The 12,431-nt window shown below is 40.0% G+C and overlaps 1 protein-coding gene across 11 annotated transcripts in view; it reads left to right on the top strand.

Annotated features, from left to right (window-relative positions):
* Nucleotides 1-12,431, top strand: part of NAV3 (neuron navigator 3) — an 805,693-nt gene that overhangs the window by 780,674 nt on the left and 12,588 nt on the right. For all 11 annotated transcript variants that reach the window (XM_068276636.1, XM_068276638.1, XM_068276633.1 and 8 more), the window contains 2 exons: nucleotides 5,641-5,759; nucleotides 8,104-8,307. In XM_068276636.1, the coding sequence (XP_068132737.1) occupies nucleotides 5,641-5,759; nucleotides 8,104-8,307 (323 nt within the window). The remainder of the gene's footprint in view (nucleotides 1-5,640; nucleotides 5,760-8,103; nucleotides 8,308-12,431) is intronic.

Below are 12,431 nucleotides of genomic sequence, written 5' to 3'. Positions count from 1 at the left end.
CAATGCTGGTCTAGTAAAAAAAATGCTGGTTGCATATAATATACTGTAAATAATGTTTTAGAGCAAAGTTGAAATGCAGGGTTATATTCCGCTTTAAAGATCCCCTCCCTCCATTACCCTCCAAAGTACTACGAAAAATTATAAACACTTCTTTCTTTTTCAAATTACAGAAAGCTCCTTCCCCTACATCTCCATATTCCTTAGTATCTTGAAATTCATTCCATTTTCCCCATTTAACATTAAATGCTTCCAATCTGTCCTGCTGCAAAGCAATCTGATTCTCCATACTCTTCACCATATTAACCCTCTCGACCCATTATTTAAGGGTTGGAGAACCCTGGCATCTCCACTTAACTGGGATTAAACTTTTAGCCACAATCAGGAGCTGAGGAACACAAGATCTCTTATATTTACCAATAGACATAGATGTTCCATGCAGCAATACCTTTACTGGGTCCCAATCTCTACAATCGTCCCATAGTTTCTTAATACAATCCAACACACCCTTCCAAAAACTTGATAATACTGGGCAGTCCCATACTAAATGCAATAAAGACCCCTTTGCTCCACACCCCCTCCAGCATCTATCACTCACCCCCTGGGACATTGTAGCCAGCCTATCTGGTGTTCTATACCATCTAGTCAATAATTTAGAATGAATTTCCTAAATTCTAGAACTAACTGATGTAGCATGAGCCGAAATACATATTTTCCTTTTCAACCCATCATCTAAAAAGATGCCAGTGTCTTCCTTCCATCTACTCAAATACTTAGGAAATTCTTCCTCCCTCAATTTATTCAACTCTTTTTACAAAAATGATATCAGATGCATGGGAGGAGCCTCCTTCAAAAATAATTCCTCAAATTCTGATAATTCAATACAAATAGAAAGATTTCTCCCCCACATTTTTTTTATTAAATATATCTCCAAAAATCAAAAGGAAATTTACCATATTCTTCACGCAGCCGGACTAAAGTTTTAATTTCTACATTATTCACAATATCTCTCAAGATTACATCCCCCTCTCGCCCCATGATCCAAAAAAACCCTCTTTCTTTCCCTAGCAGAAAAAAGGAGAATCCCCTGAAAGGAGTCAAGGAAATTCCCTCAGACCAACCTACCCATTTTAACATACTCTCTCCCAATCCTACAAATTTCAGAGTGGCCATAATAAAATCCCAATTTACCCTGTCGAATGCCTTTTCCGCATCCGTCGACAATACCATCATAGGAACCCCCTTCACCGAAGACCACTTAAATAATGCCATCGCCCTTGCCACATTATTCCTCCCTTCTCTCCCTGGCACAAAACCCACCTGATCTCCTTTAACTATTAATCCTAACCATGGCTTAATTCTTTCAACTAAAATTTTTGCAAAAACCTTTATATCCAAATTCAATAATGATATAGGCCTATAACTTTGACATAAAGCCGGATCTTTCCACTCATGTGGATAATTGTTATATGAGCCTCTAACACATCTTTAGGCATTACTCTACCCTCAAGGGAATTTACAAATGTACACATAGGTGGCACTAACACATCACTGAAATTGGCAAAGTATTGTTTTATAAAACCATCAGGACCAGGTGACTTACCCACCTTCATGGCTTTTATCATAGCTAACGCCTCCTCCTCACTAATCTCTTTTTCCATTATATCTCTGCTTTCCTGTGATATTTTAACCATTCCTGATTCCTCTAAACATTTCCACATCCCTTTATCAAAATCCCTAGATCCATTTGAAGTGAAGAATAATACTCCCTAAAAACATTCGCTATTTTGTGTGCCTGGAGCTCTACCACCCCTCCCCCCCCCATCATCCTAAATCTTAGGAATATACGCACTTTTCCTTTACCCTTTTAATGCCCTTGCCAACCACCTCCAATTTTTATTTGCATGTTCAAACCATTTGGCAGAATAAATTCTATTTTTTTCCCTGAGTCTACTCTCTAATAGTTCTGACAATTTGATCCTTGCCCTATACAAACTATCTAGTGCCTTCTGATCTAATGAACCCTTATGTTCTAATTCCAATTTTCCTATTTCCGCTAATAATTCTGTATTTTTACCATTATACTCTATCTTTTTTTTGGCTCCCAAGGAAATAAAGACCCCCCTTACCTCCACCATATGGACTGACCATACTATGCCCTTGTCCATACCATCCAATTCATTGTCCTCGAAATACTCCACAAATGTTTTTTTTTTTATCTTATCTTTAACTTCTATATCATCCAAAAGGTTGCAATTAAGTCTCCAATGCCAATCACCCCTATTTCTTACCATCAAATCCAAATCAAGCCACACAGGCGCATGATCTGAAATAGTTATATTCCCAATACCCGCCCCTTTTACTCTTTCCAAAAAATATTGATCCAAAAACAGCATATCTATCCTTGTATATATTTTGTGCACATTCGTAAAAGGAATAATCCTTCACAGAAGGAAAAAGTGATCTCCATACATCTATAACATGGACACTCTGAAAAATCTTTTTGATAGATTTATTAGCTACTGCCGAAATACTCCTGGAACCAGATGACACATCCATTTTAGGCTCAGAGACCCAATTACAATTCCCTCCTAAAACCAAACATCCCTCTATGAACCCCTCAAGTAGTTCTAGCACTAATCAAAAGAAAGTAGCCTGTGATTCATTTGGCGCATAGATATTAACAAAAGTATATACTTGTCCCATTAATTGACCTTTCAAAAAGATAAATCTACCCATCTCATCACTTTTTTTTATCCAAAAATATAAACGGACATGCCTTACTCACTGCTATTGCAACTCCTTTAGCCTTTTTAATTGGAGAATTCTAAAAAAAAAACACTTATCAAATATGGACAAGGGCATACCAGGCATCTTATCTCCACAAAAGTGAGTTTCCTGCAGGAAAAGGATTTGGGGTTCAAGTCTATGCAACTCCATCCATAATTTTCCCCTCTTAACTGGAGAACCAAGACCCTTAACATTATAGGACGGGATCCTGAAATTATCACCCCTCTGGGACATCAAATGCAAACTTCATTAATTGTTTAGAGAGAATCCCATTCTCTTTGTCTCCACACCCTTAGAGACCCCTTGAAAAGGCACAGCAGCATACCCCCCTCCCCCCACCCCCACCAGGAAAGCTCCCAAACTTTAGAATTTTATCATATTACTAATCATTCATTTTTCCTTCTCCCCTCTATCCTGCTGAGAAAAGGTTACATTAAATTCAGAACTTCACCAATCCTCAAAGTCTACTAATGTTATCCCCAAAGTCTCACAGAACTTTTTAACATCATCCTTGGATCTCAAAATTTCTGATTTTCCATTTAAACTTGCAGTAAGACTAAAAGGGAACCCCCATTTATATTTTGCTCCTGCTCTCCTTAAGTCCTCCAACAAAGGTTTCACTGCCCTTCTGATCATTAAAGTTCTCCAGGATAAATCCGGATATAAATCAATTATACTTTCATCAAAGTCTATTGATCCTTTTTCTCTAGCTTTAAACATAATTTCCTCTTTATCAGCAAAACGTAAAAGTCTGCAAATTACATCTCTTGGCTTCTTAGGATCAGTCTTTTTAGGACCCAGTGACCTATGTACTCTCTTAATCTCAATAGATCTGTCACTATTCAAAAGAAAATGGAAAATCTTCATAATTGACTCTTTCAAATCAGCTGCATTAACATTTTTAGAGAGCCCTTTTATTCTGATATTTTGTCTGCGATTCTCATAATCATCCAACTGGGACATCATCTCATCAAATTTTTTATTATGCAAATTAATTTGGGAAGAAACTTCAGCCACAGTTTGCTTCATCTTTTCTGCCCTACCCCCACAGCTACTACTCTTTGACCAATACTCACCACTTTATTTTTAATCTCCATCATTTCCATATGAAACGATTTTTCTAAACGTTCAATCAAACTTTCCATATCAGACAAAGTGGGAAGAGACCTCACCCGATCTCTCCAATCTTCCTCCTCCTCCTCCAACTCCTCACCAGACAGAGTTTTCCTTTTCCTTGCAGGGCTTTTGGTAGATACACACTCATTACCAACTCCACCATCTTCCCCAGGGGATTCACTAGGAGTCTCCTCCATTCTTTCTCCGCTTCCATCAGATTTTTTAGATTTCACTTCCAGAAAACTTCGTATATCCCCTGTTTGTGAGCAGCTATTAGTCTTCCCTTTCGATTTCCCACATGTCATAATAGCGAAAACTTCTGGCCAATCGCACCAGGATACATACACAATCTACTGATTATCAAATTCTTGCGACCACCAATATGTAGCAATTTGCAGCACGTGTCATATAGAACAAATCTTCTGGCCAATCGCACCAGGTTACATATACAATCTGCTGTTATCAATTTCTTGTGACCACCAATATGTAGCACCTTGCTGCACGTATCTTCTGGCCAATCTCACGAGATTACATACACAATCTGCTGAAAACTATTTCTTGAGACCACCAATATATAACCACTTGCATCACGTGTCATATAAAACAAATCTTGTGGCCAATCGCACCAGGTTAAATACACAGTCTGCTGTTATCAATTTCCTGTGATCACCAATATTTAGCAACTTGCAGCATGTGTCATATAGAACAAATCTTCTGGCCAATCACACCAGATTACATACACAGTCATTTACTGTCGATTCTTTAAGACCACCGATATGTAGCAACTTGCAGCGTGTATCATGTAAGACAAATCTTCTGGCCAATCGCACCAGAATATATTCACAGTCTGCTGTAATCACTTCCTGACGTCCACCAATGCACATATATTTTTAGTCTCACCACCTTTATGCTGCAGCTTTCTCACATGCCCCATATGTCGCTAGTCCATCTCCTGCAGCCAATCCTCCACACTCCTCTTATCCCCTCTCTGCTTCCACCAGACCGGCAACCAGTCCTCTTTGTATCCGGGCTACTCAGCAGGATTCTGAGCCTCCAAGATCAGAGAAGCCACCGCAGCACACGCGGCGTCTCCTGCATTACTTCCTGGTGGGGGGCGGGACAAGGACGCTCCTCTCACTCCCTCAGTATACCGCCTCCTCCTCGGTCATCTCCCCTCCCCACATCTGAAATGCATTTAGAATAAAATGATTGTTAGCAAAATGTACCACCCAAAGAAAGCCTAATTGTTGGCAAAAAAACAAGGTATAGATCATTTATATGTAATGAGTAGTGATAAAGTTACTGGCGGATGAATGGGAGGAGCGCTGACAGGGGAAAATTGCCTTTGTCCTGAAGGTGAAAACACCTGCGGCCTGAAGTGGATAAAGGCCTATTGTTCAGTACTTTTGTATTATAGAAACTCCTACTCCGTTATCACTGATTGCCTCTGCATAATTGCATTACATTGTTTCATTGTTGTTTCAAAGTTAGCACTACTATCAACTATTGCTTAGCCTCTTGTCACGCTGTCATAGTGTTTTGACTTTAATGATCATGATGATCACACGTATGCTGTCTGTGTGTCTTGTGTCTACTACACATCCTAATTATCTAAATCTAAATTCAATCTACTTAAGATATTGCCTTTTAAATACCGGTTGTGGGTCATAGGTAATCTTTTGTTACAGTTAAGCAAATGTAAGCCACTTAAGAAAAACCTTCTTTCTCTTCTGATAGGTCCTCGTCTTTTTCTTTCCTGTCCAATGGATGTTGATGGCTCCAAAATATGGTTCACAGATCTTTGGAACTATTCTGTAATTCCATATCTCCTGGAAGCAGTGAGAGAAGGACTTCAGGTAAATATTGCTGCAGCTTTATGTCATTCTACATTTGGCATATGTGAATGATACAATAGTTCAATGCTGGCTCCACAAAGCTGTATTAAGCCACTAGATAACCCTAGGCCAGTGATGGCTAACCTTGCCACTCCAGCTGTGACAAAACTACTAATCCCATCATGCCTCTGCCTCCCCGAGTTTTGCTCAGAGCTGTCAGAGTATTGCAATGCCTCATGGGACTTGTAGTTTCACCACAGCTGGAGTGCCAAGGTCATCCATCACTGACCTAGGCAAACATCTCCTAAATGGATCCCATAGGTCGCTAAGTATGCCGCAATACATCGTAATAGGTATGGAATTTTAGGCATATACTTAGTATCTGCATCATAAAGTTGTTCTCTACCTCCACCAGCATCTTCATCAGCATAATGAGAAAAACATAAAATTGCAATAATTTCATCCAAAAACAGTAAGTGTTTGTTACCAAATTCACTATGTTTAAAGGGATACTTAAGTCTGGCCAAAAAAATGAGTTTAACTCACCTGGGGCGTCCCTCAGCCCCCTGCAGCTGATCGGTGCCCTCGCAGCTCCGCTCCGATGCTCCTGGACCCGCCGGCGACGACTTCCGGTTTCGCCGTCACCGGCCGACAGGCATGGGAACTCGAGTGATTGTTCGCGTTCCCAGCCACAACAGCACCCCCTATGCGACTATTGCGGCCTTCTTGCCTCAATAGTCGCATAGGGGGTGCTATTGTGGCTGGGAACGCGAACAATCACTCGAGTTCCCATGCCTGTCGGCCGGTGATGGCGAAAACGGAAGTCGTCACCGGCGGGTCCAGGAGCATCGGAGCGGAGCTGCGAGGGCACCGATCAGCTGCAGGGGGCTGAGGGACGCCCCAGGTGAGTTAAACTCATTTTTTTGGCCAGACTTAAGTATCCCTTTAAGCATATGTAGTTTTCCACACACATTTTTCTGGACACTATGTGCATTCATACTTAGAAAAACATGCAATTTTTTTTCGCAACAGCAGCACAATGCAATTATTAAAACAATACATTGTCCATGAAAAGACATCAGTTAATTTGGTAAAAGTATGTTTTCTCACTTCCTATAATTTCAAAAACATTCTTATCTTTATGAAGATGTGAAACACTAGTGAAAATCATGGAAGACAGAAATGGTCCTATTGTAAAACCTGTGAGAAAGTGTACATCATTGAATACATTTAGTGCCCTAAGCTAAAACTTTGTGGAGGAGTTTGTATAGTGTGAGCACTGGTACTATAACTGAGGTTGGCACCCTGACCCTTCATGGACATGATATTGCCAATAGAGACATGTGGTGATGGAACTCAAAATTACCATCAGGTGTTGATGTGATAAAAAGTGTCTAGTGCCTAATATATTTTATTGCAAGGGACTTTTTTTTCCCTAGAGAATTATTGTTGGAGATAAGGATGGGGGAAGTAAAGTTCATGTGTCATGTTAAGGGGGAAGATATGAAATCTGAAAGGGATTAATCATTGGGGGACGGTTAGGATTGGGCATCAGGAATATATAGTATTAACATAAAGGGGGAGGTTAGAGTTAGACACAGAAAGCTGACTAAAAGGCTAACAGCTAAAAGGGGATCAGTTGAATGAAGTTAGCCAAGTGATGGCGTAGTAGCACAAAATTGTAGTCAAATACAGCACTGCACAACTAAAAGTTGAATAGAATTAATCATCACTGAATAGACACATACCCACGACTGCAAAATGTTTGTACTCTATGAGAAAACAGGAGGCTTTTCTATAAACTTACAAATTGCAAATTTTTAACAGTCATGTTTGCAAGGAAATTTACGTTTTTCAAAAAATGTAAATGTATGTGTTTTCTTGAAAAGCTGTTTTCACATGCGTATCGACTTCAGTGCATTTGGTAAAAGTTATGTTCACTCACTTCCTATAGTTTCATGAACATTCTAGTCTTTATTAAAATGTGAAATGCTAATGAAAAATATGGAGAGACAGAAACAGCCATATTCCCTCATTACTACTCCCAGTGCTGGCCCCCTGTCCTGAAATCCTGGGTGCCAAAGAGGCCAGTACTTGACACTGGTGGTTTGGTAGGGCTCTTTTTTTTTGGGGGATCAAACAAAGTGCTGAAAGGCATAAGACAAAAAGTTAAAGTGACAGTTTTTCAGTTTTTTTTTTAATAAAATGTTGTGAAAGTTCAAGCAACAAGTTTTAGGTGAAAAAAATTCAAGTATTTTTTTTAAATGTTTTCATTCATCCAGGTCATAATATATAGAAAATGTTATTTAAGTGCAATGCAACCTGTGTAGAATAATGTCATTGAAACTATGCCTCTTTTGTACAGATGTATGGTAAAAGAGCCCCCTGGGAAGACCCAACAAAGTGGATAGTGGACACATTTCCTTGGAACACTGTGCCATCTAAGCGTGAATGCCCAGCCCTGCTGCAGCTGCGACCAGAAGATGTAGGTTATGATGGATACACCATTGCCAAAGAAGGAGCAATGTCCAAAAATTTGCCTGAGAGCGAGAAAGATGGTGACCCACTGGTAGGTTGACTCAAGTCTAGGCAATGCAGCAAATCTGTGAATGTACCTAGTGTGAATGATTGTGTTTAAATATAAAAATATTAACAGTGATGTCATGACCAAGCAGAGAATGGAAAATGCTCACATATATAACAAAATAAGTACTATGGAATAAAAATATTTAGCAAAAAGTACCAAGAAAGGACATCCTACACAATGTACTTATATTATTTCTGGATTTGCTTCTGTCTTTATACTAAATGATGCATCAACCATTTAAGAGTGTTGGTTATCTAGGATTATGCAGCTACATGCAATATGGCACAAGTTTGTCGGTACCCCTACACAAAGAAGATAGAACTCATTAATTTATTTGAGATAAGATGAAATTAACAAAAGCAAATTGCACCATACATTTTTTTTATTATTAAACAAAAAATAATAGTTTACTTTGGTGATTTGACAGAATGTACATGCCTGGCTTGAAAAAGGAGCTGCGCTCCGAAACGTCGCTGCTGACATAGGCTGTATCTGACTTCTGATGAATAAATAAAAAAGGTGGTGGTCATTCTCTACTTGTCTGAAGATAGTCTGTGGTACATGCCTGGCTTGAAAAAAGAGCTGCGCTCCGAAACGTCGCTGCTGACATAAGCTGTATCTGACTTCTGATGAATAAATACAAGAGCATTATACTACAGATGGTCAGGGCCGGCGCTACCATTAAGGCAAAGGAGGCAGCTGCCCCAGGGCCCCAGAGCTTGTAGGGGCCCCCAGTGGCTACAAGAGGAAAAAAAAATTCAAATTGGCCTTATAGTTTTTGAGAAAATCGATTTTAAAGTTTCAAAGGAAAAAAAAAACATTTAAAAACCTGCCGACTTTAATGGTTAATAGCAAATTCACCTTAAATGCTAGAAACCCTAAATTTGCTGGATATGTTAAGGAGATCATTAGGAATAAGAGGAAAAAACAATTTTTCAAAAAGACCTTATAGTTTTTGAGAAAATCGATTTTAAAGTTTAGAAGGAAAAAAGTATAGTTTTAAATGCGGTAAATATAACTTTTAGTAGCAAACCTAACGGTAGTGTAATTTTGTATGCATCAAACGAAAGCGCAATAAATTTCCTGACGGGGTTTCCAGGGGGTCCATACGCAGCCGCAGCGCTTTGGCCAGGGATCGCTATACAGCCGCAATATGGCTGTATGAAGATCCCTGGCAGTTTTTCCTATTTTCCAAATTTTTTTTATGTTTAGAGTGTGGGAATTTTTTTTTTTTTAAATTATGTGGGGTCCCCCCTCCTGAAACTTTTTAACCCCTTGTCCCCCATGCAGGCTGGGATAGCCAGAATGTGGAGCTCTGACCGATTGGGACTTCACACCCTGACTAAACCAGCTGCAAAAAAGGTCCCCTAATGCCGATTTTTGTTCCGGGGTATATGTTGGGGGGGCCCCCCAGGTTAATTTTGCCCTGGGGCCCCATTGTTGCTTAAACCGGCCCTGCAGATGGTGCTGGTCGTTCTCTACTTATCTGAAAATAACATGAACAGAAATGACTGGACTCTTAATGTTTTGTTGCACAACCTTTAGAGGCAATGATTGCAAACAAGCAATTTCTTTAGTTCTCATTGGAACATCTGCATCTGACAACAAACAGTTTGGTCCACTGTTCCTAAGCATAGTTCTCCAATGTACAATGGTATATGCAAACTGAAGGTTTCAGTTCTTTCCATAGATGTTGAAATCAGGGCTTTGAGAAGACCATTTAAAAATAGGCCAACGTTTTTTCTTTCCTTGGTAATTCTTGCGTGCTTTTATTGGTGTGTTTTTTCATCATTATCCTCTTGAAGGATCCATGACCTGAGATCAAAATAAAGCTTTCTGATACTGGATAGTATATTTTGCTTCAGAAATGTCTTCTTCTGATAGTCTGGAGCTTTCTTCTGTCCCTGGAAAGACTTGGCACCCTGTGACAGAAACAATGAGCCAGCCCCAAGGCTCAGTAAGCCTGTTTCTTGTTTCACACTAGATATGATTTTTGTTTGTTTTATTAATTTTATTTTTCCTCTGTAGTCATAGAGCTGATGTGCCTTGCCAAAATGTTCCAGTTTTTTTCTATATCTCCCGTCCAAAGACATTTTGGTTTGTCAACATACATTTTAGCATATTACAGTCTGGCTTTTTATGTTGATTTTTTTCAGCAGTGGAATACTCATAGGTCTTCTTCCATTGAGCCAACTGTCACTCAAAAAGTGACAAATGGTGTGATCAGACAGTGATGGACCTTGATCTTGGAGTTCAGCTTTTATGTCTTTGGTTGGTATCCTTGATTTTCACTCTACCATTCTCCCTTCCTCTTTCAGTTACATCCAGGGAGGTTGGCTACAGCCCCATGGAATTTAAAATTCTTAGGTGTATTTGCACCTCTTGTGACAGTAACTTCTTGCTCCACGGTATTGGTATTATATTTTTTGCTTTTTATGTGTCTTCCCTGTAATTTTCTTTCGACTTTTCTCAGATGACTTTTTCCCCTTCCTTCTTTTGGTAGATGGTCTTTGTGGGACCCACATTGATAACAGCAAAGTGACTACTGACCTCTAAGTTGAATGACTGATTGCATGATTGAGGACATGTAATACTAATTAATGAAAGAAAAAAGGCTAGTTAGAAAAATCACTATTGTCTAATAATTTATGATCTTTTTCACAGGTACCAACAATCATGTGCAAACATTTTAGAATATGTGTTTAGAATATGCAATACTGTGTCTTTTTTTTTTTTTATACATGTTTTGCTTAACTAGATGACAAATGAGTTTGCAGGTATACACGAGACAGCTAATTTTTACTTGTTCACTTTTCAGAAAGCATATTTAGTTATGTAGGGGTTAACCATTCACTATGGGAAATGAAAAAAAAACACTTTGGGCTTGATTTACACAAAGCGGTGCTAACCCAGTTAGAGACTTTAGGCGTGATAACCATTGCACCACGCTGGTGAAAAGCCAGTTTAGGCGTGATAAGTTTAGGCGTGATAAGTTTTTGCATGCGCAAAGTCCCGCATGCAAAGCAGCGCCATTAAACTCTATGCGCAGTGCACCAGACTTTGCTAGCGCAAAATTTTTGATCAGCTGTGCACTGCGGTGCTGACCCAGTTGGTGCTATAGTTATCACGCCTAAACTTATCACGCCTAAACTTATCACACCTAAACTTATCACGCCTAAACTGAGTTTAGGTGTGATAAAGGGCTTTTCACCAGCGTGCTAACTGTTAGCACCGCTTTGTGAATCAAGCCCTTTATCTGCACACATTTAAAGGGATACTGTAGGGGGTCGGAGAAAATGAGCTGAACTTACCCGGGGCTTCTAATGGTCCCCCGCAGACATCCTGTGTCCATGCAGCCAGTCACCGATGCTCCGGCCCCGCCTCCAGTTCACTTGTGGAATTTCTGACTTTAAAGTCAGAAAACCACTGCGCCTGCGTTGCCGTGTCCTGGCTCCCGCTGATGTCACCAGGAGTGTACTGCGCAGACACAGACCATACTGGGCCTGCGCTGTGCGCTCTTGATGACATCAGCGGGATCGAGGACACGGCAACGCAGGCGCAGTGGTTTTCTGACTTTAAAGTCAGAAATTCCAGAAGTGAACCGGAGGCGGGGCCAGAGCATCGGTGAGTGGCTGCGCAGGCACAGGATGTCTGCGGGCGACCATTAAAAGCCCCGGGTAAGTTCAGCTCATTTTCCCCCGACCCCCCTACAGTATCCCTTTAAGGCATATGATGCTAGAGACAGAAAAGCAGCCCCCAAACATTATGGAGGCTCTTTCACTCTACACATTAGCGGTGGTTTACTTTTCTCTAACATTTCACTGTTTTCTTCTCTGAATGTAAAGTGGGAGGAAGCTCAAATTTCATCTGTGGTCTACAACATTAACTATAGCATAAAACTAAAAGCTAGGGGAAACAAAACTAGTTTCCAAGTTACTGGAAGGGTTAATACTCAATCTTTTCATTTCACTTAGGAGAAAATTGGTAAGATTGCTATTGCTTTACCAGAATGATTGTCAGACATGCTGGGAATGGATCTGTGGAAATGGTTTTGTGTGAAAACGGTACTCTATTAAGATAGGCTGAGGGACTGGTTATAAAATGGC

This window comes from Hyperolius riggenbachi, chromosome 3, assembly GCF_040937935.1.
Source record: "Hyperolius riggenbachi isolate aHypRig1 chromosome 3, aHypRig1.pri, whole genome shotgun sequence".
Classification (NCBI taxonomy): Eukaryota; Metazoa; Chordata; class Amphibia; order Anura; family Hyperoliidae; genus Hyperolius; species Hyperolius riggenbachi.
Note: the sequence above shows the minus strand (reverse complement) of the source record. Positions and strands in the feature narration are given on the sequence as shown.